The 16,309-nt window shown below is 35.4% G+C and overlaps 1 protein-coding gene and 1 long non-coding RNA gene across 2 annotated transcripts; both read left to right on the plus strand.

Moving 5' to 3' along the window:
* The first annotated feature begins 335 nt into the window (after positions 1-335).
* LOC109793198 (protein E6) lies at positions 336-1,425 on the plus strand. The gene has a single exon (XM_020352663.3). The coding sequence runs from the start codon at positions 382-384 to the stop codon at positions 1,114-1,116; it is 735 nt and encodes a 244-aa protein (XP_020208252.2). The 5' UTR covers positions 336-381; the 3' UTR covers positions 1,117-1,425.
* A 12,808-nt stretch (positions 1,426-14,233) lies between these two features.
* On the plus strand, positions 14,234-16,069 carry LOC109792827 (uncharacterized). Its single transcript, XR_014430034.1, has 3 exons — positions 14,234-14,871; positions 15,088-15,387; positions 15,455-16,069. It is a non-coding gene; the product is annotated as an uncharacterized LOC109792827 (long non-coding RNA).
* Positions 16,070-16,309: the final 240 nt, after the last annotated feature.

Raw genomic sequence — 16,309 nt, forward strand, 5'->3', positions numbered from 1 at the left:
ACTTCTATAATAATTATATTAAAAATCATATCAACGATAATTTTATGTGTTTGACTATAAACTATATATTTATTAAACTCTTATATTTATATTTGTAGTTAAAATTTATTAAAACTTTTATGATTCAAAGTGGAATTTACAAAATTTTATAGTGTTTAGTTAATATACATATTTTTATGATTTTTAATATTTTTCAATTATTTTTAACAAGCCAGATTTTCTTTTGGAGGGACCACAAGCATCCAACCTCATCCCATTTACACCTAATAAGTGGGGGAAAAAATTTTAAGGAGAGAGCAAAGTAAAGGTTTAAGGAGCTCTATATAAAGATATAGCAAGGCAAACACAGGTTCTCATCAGTATAGATCATTTATCCATCTTATGGCTCCCTTATCAAACTACATTTCTTTCCTTTTCCTCACTACCCTTGTGTTGCCTCTTCATATCACTGCAAGAGACAGCCAGTTCTTTAGCAAGGTCACCCATTTCAACAACAACAACAATGTCAAAGAGACTGAACTTCCCAACAAAGAAGCACCAGAAATAAACAAGCCTGAACCACAACCAGCTTTCATTCCTGAGACTGAAAACAGCTATGGCCTATATGGTCATGATGAGTCCAATGAACTTCCTTCCAACACCCCCACTCCCACTTCTTACCACCCCTACAAGGCTCAGTTTGAGGACCCCACCAAATACCCCAACCCCAAAAACAAGTACTACAACAATGATGCCTACAACAAGAAGTTTTACAACAAGGATGCTTATGGGGGTAACCAATATGAGTTAAGTGACACCAAGTATACTCAAGAAGGATACAACAACAAGTACTACAACAATTATGCTGCCAATGATAAATACTACTACAACAACAACAGGTATTTTCACAACAACAATGTTTCTGATAACAGGTATAATGGTGAGAAGCAAGGGATGAGTGACACCAGGTTTTTGGGTGGAAAGTATTTTTATGACGTTAACGCGGAGAAAGAGACGAACAATCCAACATACTATGGTGAGTCATCCAGAGGAGTGAACACTGAAAACTGGCACAACAACACAGGTAACCAGAACCAGGAGGAGTTTGAAGATGAACAAGAGAACTTCGAGCCATGAGCTTGGATCATTGGCAAAGTGAAGAATTCACTATACTTTTGAGTATCCGCTGTGGCTGTTCCATGTTTTTATTTCAAGAAAACACAAAGTTAAAGGATGATATGTTAATTATGGCGGGCTTTTATTTTCATATTTTTATACTTAGTAGTACTTCTATTAAGTCTTGTCTCCGGAATTACATTCTCTGTGTCTTGATCTGGAAATTCCGCATGAAGTACGAGAGAATGAGTAACTCTGCTTACAACCTATTAATAAGTTGTATAATGTGAAGTATAAGCATGTATGTTACCTTGCTCGATTTTTCTTTTACTTTTGTGTTCCCTTTTTAAGTTATAGTACAATATTTCTTCGTTTGTTTTTCTCTTTCAAAATGGTCCAATACGAGGGGAGACTAGAAAAATGGCATGCAGATTGCAATTTCAAAATGATTTCAAAATTCCCATATTTCCTGACCTACACTACCTACCCAGAAAATAAGAGAGATAGCATTTTTAATTTGAAGTAGAGTGGTAATGTCCTTTCTGAGACCAACTGTTCAACTTGGAACATTCATTAGAAAAAAATTGGTAGATATCAATCTCTAATTAGTAAATAAAATACAGGAAAGGAAAGAGTAGTGTGGGTATAACGAGTGATGGAAAGAGAAAATGAAGAAAAATAATAGATATTGCCAGATGGCATAAACTTCAAGTTTATCAAGGAATTTTGGGACATAATGAAAAGGGACTTGGTGCTCTTTGTCCAACAGTTTCATGATAATAGCAAATTACCTCAAGGGACCAACTCCTCTTTTATTTCTCTGATTCCCAAGGTTGATACACCGCAAAGTCTGAATGAGTATAGGCCTATTTCTTTGATAGGATGTATGTATAAGATACTCGCAAAGATTCTAGCACTTAGACTCAAAGTAGTGCTTTCTTATTTATAAGTCAATGAGAGGCAGATGGGCTTTGTGGAAGGAAGGGGATTATTACAAGGCGCTATGGTTCTTAATGAGACGCTTGATGAGGTTAGGCGAAAAAAGAAGTCATGCATGTACTTCAAGGTTGATTTTGAGAAGGCGTATGATTCAGTTTCATAGAGCTTTGTGTTATATATGCTAAGGCACTTTGGGTTTCAAGATAAGTGGATAGGTTGGATTGGTGAGTGCTTAAGAACCTCTTCCATGTCAGTTCTGGTTAATGGAAAGCCTACAATTGAATTTTCCATGCAAAAAGGGATTAGGCAAGGGGATCCGCTAGCCCCTTCCCTGTTTGTTTTGTTTGTAGAGGGACTTACTGGCCTGGTTATAGAAGCTTCGAATTCAGGTTTGTTCAGAGGTGTTAAAGTGGGATCAAAAGGTGAATTAGTTAACATCCTCAAATATGCAGATGATACAATCTTTGTGGGCGAAGCATCGATGGAAAAAGTGAGGACCTTGAAGGTAATATTGCGGGGTTTTGAATTGGCAAGTGGTCTTAAAGTTAACTTTTACAAGAGCTGTTTAGGAGCTATTAGCGTGGGGAGAGACCTTAATTTCCTTTGCATAGATATTACATTGCAAGTTGTCCAACATTCCATTTGTATATCTAGGCATACCTATTGGGGCCAACCCAAGAAGAAGTAGAACTTGGCGGCCTGTGGTCTCGAGTTTTAAAAAAAAGTTATCGTCTTGGAGAGCATCGACATTGTCCATGACGGGAAGGATTTGCTTGATAAATTCGGTGCTGACCTCCTTTCCATTATACATTATGTCATTCTATAGAATGCCTAAGATGGTCACCAAGCAACTGACAACTATTCAGCGTAACTTTCTATGGGGTGAGAAGAAAATGGCATGGGTATCTTGGGAGAAAATTTGTCGACCTAAGAAGGAAGGAGGTCTAGGAATTAAGAAGCTGGATGCTTTTAATGAGGCACTATTAGCTAAGTGGCGTTGGGGACTTTTTCAGCAACCAGAGTCAATGTGGGCAGAATTCTCTTATCTAAGTACGGTGATAGCATTATGCACAATACTCGTATGAGAGGAAGCTCAAATTCTATGTGGGGGGTTGATGTATTGAAGGATTCAAGTGAGGCCTTTGAGGAGGAAATTTCGTCTAAAGATCTTTCGATTGTCTAGGACAAGAAGACATATCTGGCTTTTATCAACGCTCATCATGGCCAAGCGGGTGAGCCTGTATCTGACTCAGAACAAATCACTTTTCTACTTTATTGGTTATCAACTTGTGTCTTCTGCACTCCTTCCATCCAAGTACCAAAGTACTATTACACCCTTGCTCAATGTTTACATTTGCGGAAAGAAGATTTGTCTTAGTAAATTGTTGTTGGCCTTTTTATATACATGCTTGCATGAGGCTTCAGAAAGCTTGTTTCGAGAAACTGGTGCTAGGAACCATTATAGTCTTCTTTGGCTTCTCCAATTGTGGCTTAATGCTATTTTCGAGAAGAAACTTAACTTAGCCCCCCTTCGAACTTCAATTACCTATAATCTCGAAGGGGCTCGATTGGCAACCTTGACTCCTCGAAAACAATCTATAGATAACTTTGCCAAGTATATAAAGACTATTCTTAGCTTCGAGGGGTTCTCAGAAGATCTTGCTCCTTTTATTCTCCCTAATCTAGTGGGTCCTGCCTGGTTACAAAACCAAAACCAAGTGGGGCATATTTCTCAAGAGATGACAGAGATTTGGTTTGGATTCTTGTCATGGGATGTTATCTTTTCGGGAATTAAGCAAAAAGATGTGCGCATTTATCCCTACCAGTCGCAACTCTTCGTAAGACAATTTGGCTTATATCAAATGAAACCCCTACCTCTTCGTCGAAAAGAAAAAATAGATTCTGACATTTATGTCGAAAAAAAGGATTATGATATAGTTATCAAGTTGATCTTGACTCCAGAGAAACGCCTCCTTCTTACTCCTTCCACCTTTTCTCCTTCTTTCTTAGTATCGAAATGTTTCCTAACTTGGTGGTTCAAATGTTATACTGATAAGATTTTTTCATTTGAATGTTGAAGATTGAAGAATCTACATCTGGAAGATGTTCCCTAGAAGTTTTAGTTTTGATGTTTTGCTCATGTTGCTTTTTATTTTAAGCCTATGTCAAAAGGATAATGTATTGATTGTTTAAAAGATTAGGCTTGTATGTGTTTGTTTGTTATGTGTTAAAAATTAGTAATTAACATGAAGGTGAAAATATCATAATACTCATTTTTCTTATTTCATTCATTGTTGAGAACATGAAGTATTAATTTACTGAGTGTTTGAGACTTTAAATGAAAACTTGAAAACATCAGAAATTTTCTGAGTTAAGGAATAGATTACCTGAACTGGTAATAGATTACCTGACTCATGTTGAAAAACTGATTGATACTGGAATAATCGATTACCATGTGTGGTAATAGATTACCAAACTGATTCTGATGATTTCAAGAGGAAAAATGATCGTGTTAATCGATTATCTCTTTAAAGTAATCGATTACCTCTGTTCCAAATGTGAGTTTTGTGTTATTTTGGCATCGTGTTAATCGGTTACCATGTTAGGTAATAGATTAAAACAGGAGCTGAAATAATTAGTTCAGTTATTCTAACTCGTGGTAATAGATTACCATCACAGGTAATAGATTATCTCCGTTATGAATATAACTGAAATAACTGTTTCCTTGCACATGAAAATTGTCTTTAAATAAGATTAAAACTGAAGCTTTTAAAAGAGAATTTTCACACACGGAAAAAAGAAAAATACTTACACGAACAAGAGAGACTTTTTTTTAGAATACACATTACTGCAAAAGAGAAAAAGATTTTCTGAAAAAGAAAGAAAGAACATATCTGCTGAAAATCAACTTTTGGAAAAAGAAGTGTGCAAGATCAATTCAAGAAGATGAAGTTCATATAGAAAATTCATTCTAAACTGGTTTACGTTGTTGAAGATCATATCTACACGATCAGGTGTACTCGTTTCTGATCTTTTGTTATTGTTTGAATGGTTTTAACTCTTGAGATTAGAGAATCTCTGGAAGAGTTGTGTAAAGAGAAATCTTGAGATAGGTTTTTCTCAAGTAGGATATTGTGGGATCAATATTCTTGTGTTATATGTTTCTTGTGGAGTCAAGAAATGGTTTGTTAATCTTGTGGGTGTCAAGATTTGCTTGTTAAATTCATTGATTGGATATTGCTTGTGCAGGGTGCATGTAAAGAATATCAATAGTGGATTTGACTGGATTTAGAGGTGTATCTAAATCTGAAACTGGATGTAGGCCTTTGGATGGCTGAACCAGTATATATCTTGGTGCATGATTTTCTTAACTCTTACACTCTTTACATTCTGTATAAGTTTCTTGATTAATGTTGTATGAAGAAAAACATTATCTGCAGAAACTGAACTTTAAAGATTCTTGGTAATTGATAAATTCAATCTTTACATATCTTGTATTAATTGTGTTATTCAAATCTTGTTGGATAAGCTGTGCATATATAACTCTGAATTACTTTTTATGTTTAAAGGTTTGTTTTAAATCAAGATTTGTTTGGTAAAGATTTAGAAAGCAAACAAGAAAAGGAAAACTAACATAGAATCTATTCAACCCCCCCTTCTAGATTCTAACCGTAGGGACCAACAATTGGTACCAGAGCTGTATCTTGTAAAACATTCAAGACTAGATCTTTAGAAAGGTTAGATGGCTGGTAATCAATTACCGTTTGCTGAAGGTGCTTCTATAAACAGACCCCCATTGTTTTGTGGAGATAACTATCCCTTTTGGAAAGTTAGAATGAAAATTTTCATGGAATCTGTTCATAGAAATATTTGGCAGGCTGTAATCACAGATTACAAAATACCCACTAAGATAGAGGGAGGAAAAGAAATTGAGAAACCATATGATAGCTGGGATCAAAGTGAAATTAGAAGAGCAGAGAATGATACAAAAGCTTTAAATATCATACATTCTGCACTAAATTCTGATGAATTTTTTAGAATTTCAGCTTGTTCTACAGCAAAGGAAGCTTGGGATTTAATCCAAGTAACACATGAAGGAACTCCAGAAGTGAGAAGAGCTAGAAAGAACACACTCATTCAGGAATATGAAACCTTCAGAATGAATCAAGGTGAAACTGTCATGGATATGCAAAAGAGGTTCATTCACATAATAAATCACCTAAAAGGATTAGGGAAAGACTTCGTGGAAGAAGAAGTAAATGTCAAAATCCTGAAGTCACTAAACAGAAGATGGCAACCAACTGTCACAGCAATTACAGAGTCAAAGAACTTAGCTCAGATGACAAGTGCTGAGTTATTTGGAAAGCTAAGAGAATATGAGATGGATCTGTCAAGGATTGCTGATGAAGAACAAAAAGATAAAAAGGAAAAAGGTCTGGCCTTAAAGGTAAAAGAATCCTCAAGTGATGAAGAGGATAGCAGCAATGAAAGTTCTGAACAAGAAGAATTAAATCTAATGGTGAAGAATTTCAGAAAATTCATGAGAAGGAAGAACAACAATAAGAGATTCTCCAGTCAGAAGAAATCCTTCAAGAAGAATGAAAACTCATCTCCAAAGTTCAAATGTTTTGAATGTGGAAAAGCTGGACACATGAGAGCTGACTGTCCAAGCCTGAAAAAGAATGAGGAGACGAAACAAAAGTTCAGATCAAAGAAAAAGAAAGCATACATAGCATGGGAAGAGAATGCCTCAACAACTTCAAGTGATAGTGATGAGGATCAGGAAGCAAATCTCTGTCTCATGACCAAACATAATTCAGATTATGAGGTATATGATTCTGACTCATCTATTGACTCGTATGATGAATTGCAAAATGCATTTGCTGAACTGTATGCTGAAGCAAAGAAATTAGAAAAATCAAATAATGTTTACAAAAAGAAAATGACACACATGAGAGATAAAATTTCTGATTTAGAGAATGATAACAGGAAACTACTTTCAGATATCTCTAAACTAAAGTCACCATGTGAGAACTGTGAAACATTGTATGCTGCATTAAAAGCAAAGGATAAAGAAAAACAGAATGTTAATGTTATGAAATCCATTAATTCCCACTCATGTAACTATTGTATGAAATCTGGTCATAACTACTACAGATGCATGATAAGGAAATTTGGCATTCCTAGTGGAAAATATAAATGGATTAAGAAATTAGATTATGTACTCACTGATTCTCCAGGACCCAAGATCCATTGGGTACCAAAATCAAATTAAATAACTTGTGTTGCAGGTGTGCTTGAGAGCAAAGCAATCAATGTGGTACTTAGACAGCGGCTGCTCAAGACACATGACAGGAGATAAAAGCAAATTTATCTCATTACAGGAAAAAGAAGGAGGATCTGTAACATATGGAGATAACAACAAAGGCAGAATACTAGGCTCAGGCAGTGTTGGTAACAATTCCAATACTCTCATTGAAAATGTCCTGTATGTAGAAGGTCTCAAATATAACCTGCTTAGTATTAGCCAGCTTTGTGACAAAAATTACAATATCTCTTTTAATAATCAATGCTGTATGGTTTGTGATAAGGAATCAAATGAAGTCCTGCTTATAGGAAAAAGAGTCAATAACATATACATCTTAGACTTAGAGCATTCATCATCCAATTCTTGTCTCACATCACATGATAATATAACATGGTTATGGCATAGACGCATTGCACATATAAATGCAGATCAGTTAAATAGACTTGCATCTAAAGATCTTGTTAGTGGTCTTCCAAAGATCAAGTTCTCTAAACAAGGACTTTGTGATGCATGTCAAAAGGGAAAGCAGACTAGAGCTTCTTTTAAATCAAAGAAAGTTATGTCAACCTCTAGACCGCTGGAACTTTTGCACATGGATCTCTTTGGACCATCAAGAACCAAAAGTCTAGGTGGAAACACTTATGCTTTAGTTCTCATTGATGACTACTCCAGATTCACATGGGTTGCATTTATATCCCATAAAGACAATGCTTTTAAAGCCTTTAGAATCATTTCAAAAAGAATTCAGAATGAAAAGGACTTGAAAATTAAATCTTTGCGAAGTGATCATGGTGGTGAATTTCAAAATGAATCTTTTCAAACTTTTTGTGAAGAAAATGGTATTAATCACAATTTTTCTGTCCCTAGAACTCCTCAACAAAATGGAGTTGTAGAGAGGAAAAATAGATCTCTAATAGAGCTAGCAAGAGCCATGTTAAATGAAAATGGTTTACCAAAATACTTTTGGGCTGATGCAGTAAGCACTGCATGCTATGTTCTAAATAGAATCTTGATTAGACCTATTTTAAAGAAAACACCATATGAGCTTTACAAAGGAAGAAAGCCTGACATTTCACATTTTAAAGTGTTTGGCTGTAAGTGTTTTGTTCTGAATAATGGAAAAGACACTCTTGGAAAATTTGATGCTAAGGCTGATGAAGGAGTTTTTATTGGATATTCTGCAATTAGCAAAGCATATAGAGTCTTTAACAAAAGTACCTTATCTGTTGAAGAATCTATACATGTTACTTTTGATGAAACTAACATCCTTGAAAAAGGAAAATCTCTTAATGATGAAGATGAGATAGGTGACAGTATTACACAAGAAGAAGAAAAACTGGAACTACAGCAGAAAACACCATCTGAAGACACATCACTACCCAAAGAATGGAGGAAACCCAAAGATCTATCTCTGGATAACATTCTTGGAGATATAAATAAGGGAGTTTCTACTAGACACTCTTTTAATCTTCTAAGTGATGATATGGCATTTGTTTCTCAAATTGAACCATTATGTGTGGAACATGCATTAAAAGATGAATTCTGGATAATGGCCATGCATGATGAACTGAATCAATTCAAAAGAAATGATGTTTGGATTTTAGTTCCTTTCAATAAGAATATGAATATCATTGGTACAAAATGGGTTTTCAGAAACAAACTAAATGAAGAAGGTGTTATAGTTAAAAATAAAGCTAGATTAGTAGCCAAAGGATACAATCAACAGGAAGGTATAGACTTTGGTGAAACATATGCTCCAGTTGCTAGATTAGAAGCTGTTAGGCTTTTACTTGCATTTGCTTGTGTGTTTGATTTCAAACTATATCAAATGGATGTGAAAAGTGCATTTTTAAATGGTTTAATTGATGAAGAAGTTTATGTAGCTCAACCACCTGGTTTTGTTGACTGCAAATTACCTAAGCATGTTTACAAGCTCAAGAAAGCTTTGTATGGACTGAAACAAGCTCCAAGGAAATGGTATGAAAGGCTGAGTAAGTTTCTACTAACTCATGACTTTCAAAGAGGTAATGTTGATAAAACTCTTTTCATAAAGAGAAAATCAAAAGATATTCTGCTGATTCAGATTTATGTTGATGATATAATATTTGGATCAACTAACCAATCTCTTTGTGGAGAATTTGTTTCCAATATGCAGAAGGAGTTTGATATGTCTATGATGGGAGAATTAAGCTTCTTCCTAGGACTACAAGTCAAACAAATGGAAAATGGAATTTTTCTACATCAAACTAAATATAGCAAAGAACTGTTAAAGAAATTTGATATGGAGAATTGTAAGATATCAAATACTCCTATGTCTACTAATTGTTATCTAGATAGTGATATTGCAGGAAAAGATGTTGAAGAATCAATGTATAGAGGGATCATTGGATCTCTTCTGTATCTAACAGCTAGCAGACCTGACATCATGTACAATGTATGTGTATGTGCTAGATTCCAATCAAAACCAAAGGAATCACATCTGAAGGCTGTAAAGAAAATACTGAAGTATTTGAAAGGCACAATCAATGTTGGATTGTGGTATCCTAAAGGTACTTCTCCATCTTTAACTGGTTACTCTGACTCCGATTTTGCTGGTTGTAAATTGGATAGGAAAAGTACAAGTGGAACGTGCCACACGATTGGAGAATGTCTCATATCGTGGCAGAGCAAGAAACAAGCTTGTGTAGCACTCTCAACTGCTGAAGCTGAGTATATAGCTGCTGGAAGCTGCTGTGCTCAGTCAATTTGGTTTAAACATCAACTTCAAGACTTTGGATTGAAGATTGATCACATACCACTGAAGTGTGACAACACAAGTGCAATTAACATTTCAAGGAATCCTATTCTACACTCAAGAACTAAGCACATTGAAGTTAGACATCACTTTATCAGAGATCATGTAGAGAAAGGAGACTGTGACATCAAATTCATAATGTCAGAAGATCAACTTGCTGACATCTTTACAAAGCCTCTACCAAAGGAAAGATTTTTCAAGCTAAGAACCAATCTTGGTATCATTAGTGAGTTCAATCTATCCTAAATCTCATAATTAAAGTATGATTGTGTGAATATGCATGAAATTGCTAAGCACTTATAGGTTTAAACTTGATGTATGTGCACTCATAATAGGAAATCACACAAAACACAGTATGCCCTGTATCTGCACACATTTCTCTGTGATAATCGATTACCTATCGGGTTAATCGATTACCATTGGAAGAAATGAAGAAATTGCTGAAAAATCAACAGCAGTAATCGATTATCAATTTTCAGTAATCGACTACCTCTGCTACTTTGATGCAATTTCTGATGCATACCCACTGTGATAATCGATTACCATGCGGGTTAATCGATTACCACTCACTCACTTGCATAATTACCCTGTTTCAGTTGCGAGATAATCGATTACCAACTGGGTTAATCGATTACCTGACGCGAACCCCTGTGTTTTTTAGTACTCAAAAACCCTCTTTAAATCTGTTTCGAATTCAAATTAATTCAAAACTCTCTCCATTTTTGCTTCAAACTAAAACGAACGAAACCCCTGGTTCCCTTTTCTATCTCAAAATCTCTTTCAAAACCTAACCCTAAGCCCCATTCATGGAAAGTCTTGGCAAAGGAAAGCGTGTAAAGCACAAAGCCAACAGAGATTACCCTCGTCCTACTACTCAAGGTCAAGGTACATCTAAAAAGAAGAAACAAGAGTCCTCTCGTCCAGAACCTGAAGAAGAATATTCTCATTCGTGGTTCACAAGGAAGTCTCAAGAGGAAACTTTCAATGAGTCTTTTGCTTGCAAAGACATTGTGGCTCCAAAGGTACTCTACTCGTCTTGGCTTATAGAGCAAGGTTTTACATTTCCTACTCTGTTATCTTGTCAAGGAGTTAGCAAATTTGTTGGGTTAAGTGGACTGTACTACCCTGATCTTGTTAGGGTCTTTTACTCAAATTTGGGAAGAGATGAAAATGGTGCTTTGGTTTCAGAAGTTAAAGGAATAAAAGTTACTCTATCTGCTGATGTATTTTTGAAGATTGGTGGATTAACCAGAAATGGTATTAAACCTACCTTCAATGAATTAAAGATGAAAAATTTCTCAATAGGTAAAGATACGTTTTTTATGAGTATGCTGAGGGATGTTTCAGCCTGGGAGGCTAATAAAGAATACAAAAGAAAAGAAAAGAGGAAAATTACATATAATGCTGGAGGTCTACGAGTGGAAGATAGACTCCTACATTATGTAATTGTTTGGATTCTGGCAGCAAGGGGGAGCAATCACGCACAAATCAGTGAAGAAGATATGGCACTGCTCGCAACTTTTAAGAACAACATTCAAGTTGATTGGGTATATGTGGTAGAAGACATAATGCTAAAGACAAGGAGGTTAATGGACTGCAAGTGTCCATATGCTGTGTTCATAAGCAAGGTATTGGTGTTCTATAAAGTTCCCTTAACTGGTGAAGCAAGAGAGGTCACCAGAGATGTTCATGATATCAAGGATCGAGCTCTGAAAATGATGAAGCTAGTGAAAACAGATGCTGGTTGGATAGCAAAGGAAGATGTTCCTACTGCTGAGACTATAGAGCCGTCTCAACCTGAAGTTCAAACTGAAGAAGAGGAAGGAGCTGAAGAGCCCAAGCCTCTTTCTACTTTTGAGCTATCTGTTCTGGCAAAGCTAGATGACATCAGAGAAACTCAGAGAAGAGATTATCAAGAGCTGAAGGCTTGTCTTGAATCTATATCTGAACGACTGGATGCGATGAACATACCCTACCCTGAAGAAATTTAGTTATGCATTACATTTTAGGCACTGCATTTTAATTTGTTCTGCATAAATACTTTGATTTATATTTCAGACTTAAAGTTTGTAATAGTTGTAGTATTTGTATGCTTCTGAACATTTTTAATGCTTATATGATGAAAGTCTTATTAAGTGCTTGTTGTTTTTGTTGCATAAGTATCATGTTATTTCTCTGTTTACTCTGTTTTTTTGGTTTGGTTAAGCCAAACAGGGGGAGAAATTCATGAGAAACTGATTAAATGTTTATATGGTTGTTTATGTATTGTATAAGAAAGAAATGGAAATAGAACTGCATAATGCTTTGTATGGAAGTTTTTGTTCTAGACATATGCAGGTTCAAATTCAAGTTCAAATTTCAAACAAACAAGTGAAACAAAACAACATGATGATTGTGAAAGTCAACATGAAGAGTTTGGCTCATCAAAACCAAAAAGGGGGAGATTGTTGAAGATTGAAGAATCTACATCTGGAAGATGTTCCCTAGAAGTTTTAGTTTTGATGTTTTGCTCATGTTGCTTTTTATTTTAAGCCTATGTCAAAAGGATAATGTATTGATTGTTTAAAAGATTAGGCTTGTATGTGTTTGTTTGTTATGTGTTAAAAATTAGTAATTAACATGAAGGTGAAAATATCATAATACTCATTTTTCTTATTTCATTCATTGTTGAGAACATGAAGTATTAATTTACTGAGTGTTTGAGACTTTAAATGAAAACTTGAAAACATCAGAAATTTTCTGAGTTAAGGAATAGATTACCTGAACTGGTAATAGATTACCTGACTCATGTTGAAAAACTGATTGATACTGGAATAATCGATTACCATGTGTGGTAATAGATTACCAAACTGATTCTGATGATTTCAAGAGGAAAAAGGATCGTGTTAATCGATTATCTCTTTAAAGTAATCGATTACCTCTGTTCCAAATGTGAGTTTTGTGTTATTTTGGCATCGTGTTAATCGGTTACCATGTTAGGTAATAGATTAAAACAGGAGCTGAAATAATTAGTTCAGTTATTCTAACTCGTGGTAATAGATTACCATCACAGGTAATAGATTATCTCCGTTATGAATATAACTGAAATAACTGTTTCCTTGCACATGAAAATTGTCTTTAAATAAGATTAAAACTGAAGCTTTTAAAAGAGAATTTTCACACACGGAAAAAAGAAAAATACTTACACGAACAAGAGAGACTTTTTTTTAGAATACACATTACTGCAAAAGAGAAAAAGATTTTCTGAAAAAGAAAGAAAGAACATATCTGCTGAAAATCAACTTTTGGAAAAAGAAGTGTGCAAGATCAATTCAAGAAGATGAAGTTCATATAGAAAATTCATTCTAAACTGGTTTACGTTGTTGAAGATCATATCTACACGATCAGGTGTACTCGTTTCTGATCTTTTGTTATTGTTTGAATGGTTTTAACTCTTGAGATTAGAGAATCTCTGGAAGAGTTGTGTAAAGAGAAATCTTGAGATAGGTTTTTCTCAAGTAGGATATTGTGGGATCAATATTCTTGGGTTATATGTTTCTTGTGGAGTCAAGAAATGGTTTGTTAATCTTGTGGGTGTCAAGATTTGCTTGTTAAATTCATTGATTGGATATTGCTTGTGCAGGGTGCATGTAAAGAATATCAATAGTGGATTTGACTGGATTTAGAGGTGTATCTAAATCTGAAACTGGATGTAGGCCTTTGGATGGCTGAACCAGTATATATCTTGGTGCATGATTTTCTTAACTCTTACACTCTTTACATTCTGTATAAGTTTCTTGATTAATGTTGTATGAAGAAAAACATTATCTGCAGAAACTGAACTTTAAAGATTCTTGGTAATTGATAAATTCAATCTTTACATATCTTGTATTAATTGTGTTATTCAAATCTTGTTGGATAAGCTGTGCATATATAACTCTGAATTACTTTTTATGTTTAAAGGTTTGTTTTAAATCAAGATTTGTTTGGTAAAGATTTAGAAAGCAAACAAGAAAAGGAAAACTAACATAGAATCTATTCAACCCCCCCTTCTAGATTCTAACCGTAGGGACCAACATTGAAGACTTCCTTCGTCGTTTGATCAACTCTCCTTTTCCTGTGCAGGGTCCAAAAATTCCAGGTACTTACAAGAATTGCAGTATTATTTACCAATTTGAACAGTTTTTTAAAGTTTGTTATCTACCCAATAATTTTCCTCGAACGATTTTCGATGCCACCGTATCTTTGACGAAAATGGTGCGAAAGAACATGCTCATGAAAAAGGTTATTAATCCAAAAGGGGAAACTACTTTCAAAAATATTTGTCCTAAAAATATTCCCCCTCTTCCAAATGCTCATTTTGGTCTAGCCAAATATTTATCTTACCCTCCTTGGGTGAAGACTCTCGATCCCTTTTACTTGGAGCACAAAAGTATCCCTGTAAAGGACCGAGTTACCTATGCGAGATGTTCCGTGCATGATTTTTCTCGAGATAAATGGTGGCCACTTTGTTGGGTTGATAGAACAGTTGTGCCTCCGGGTAAAAACATCCCTCTGATGTTTTCTTTGATTTGTTTTACTTGCTTCTTTCTTTGTGCTTTAATTGAATAATTATTTCTTGAATTCAATGGCTCTTGCTCAATGAGTTCGTCAACACCCTGATACAACCCATCAGTGGGAAAGTGATGATGAGCAACAAGGACCCAAGTCAAAGAAACGAAAAATAGCTTCAAATAAAGTTTTGCTCTGCTCTAAGGTAACCCCATTGAGTCTACAGATCGAACTCAAAATATTTTGATTCTTTCATCATTCTTTACCCTTACTCCACGTAAACGTTTTCACTTCTCAGGAGTTGGAACCACTACCAAAGAAAAAGAAAGCTAAAGTCGATTCTTCCAATGGCAAAACAGTAATTCTTTTGTCTTTGATGTTTATTCCTTTAATTGCCTCTCACTAACTTTGCTCGCACTAGATTTCTACTACGAAGAAACTTGACAAAGGGAAAGGAAAGCAAACTTCCTTGACTAAGATCGACAAAGCCCCAAAGGCCGAGAAGTTGCTACAAGATGCCATGAAGTCTTTTCCTCATTCTGTTGTTGTTGCTTCCCGTCAAGAGGTACATGGAAGTTTTAGTTTTAGTATTTATTAATTTCTTTACCTCTTTGACTTTCTCCTGACTATTCATCTTATTTTCTAGGATATTGAAGTTATTGACATCTCCTCTTCTAGAGATTTATCCAAGGAACCTAACCCTATTTTTGATCAACCCCTGGTAAGCTTATTTTTTGTTCTTTTTATGTCTATGACTAGTCTTTTAAAAAAAATCTCTCCTTTTACAGTTTGAATCATCTATACCCGAGCAAGTTGTGGATACTTCCCAAAAAATTTCTCCTTGTCTTGAAAGTCCATATTTGGATACTTCTATCAATGTCGAGGTGACTAACGTGGGTACTCCTATTGGTCTCGACATACCACAATCAAACATTCCTATTGGTGTCGACACACCCCGTGGGTCTTCCCAAGGAGATGCCCCTTCTTTTGAAGTAAAACCTAAGGTTTTGTTGGGCACAAGTATTTTTTCTTCCTCATCCTTTGTTTGAACTAACACTTGATGCAACTTCTCCATATATAGTTTTTGTTTCCCTTATCTTCTATTTCTATAACCTGTCCTATCTTTCTTATGCTAGGAGAAACCACGGCCACCCCAGATTCCGCTCAACCTATTACATTTCCCCCACTAGAGAAGAATGACCTTGAGTCATTTATGCCTCCTCCTATTTTTATACCTTCTACTGATTTAGATTTGATTAGCTTCTTCAATGACGATGTTAAAGTCGATAATATCTTTGAGATTCTAGAGAATTGGACAAGTGGTACATCTGCCTTCGAGAAAGCTCCAAAGTCCGTTGCCAATTTTCAACCCCTGCTCGAATCGTTTCGTTCAGAGGCTTATGTGGAGGATCCCAATCAGGCATTTCTCGTTCCTGAATTTAAGACTGAAGTTGAGCAAATGGTTGATGATTTGCTTGCATACCCAGATCTTCCTCCTGAAATTCACCTCGAGCTTCAAGAATTCATCAAGCCTTTCACCCTTGCCCATGATCTTCGTGCTAAATGGACTAACACTTTTCAAGAAGTGGCCCATATCGAAATAGAGACCGAGGGCGATCGTGCCAAGCTTGAGCATCTTAGAC

This window comes from Cajanus cajan, chromosome 10, assembly GCF_000230855.2.
Source record: "Cajanus cajan strain Asha chromosome 10, NIPB_CcT2T_4, whole genome shotgun sequence".
Lineage (NCBI taxonomy): Eukaryota > Viridiplantae > Streptophyta > Magnoliopsida > Fabales > Fabaceae > Cajanus > Cajanus cajan.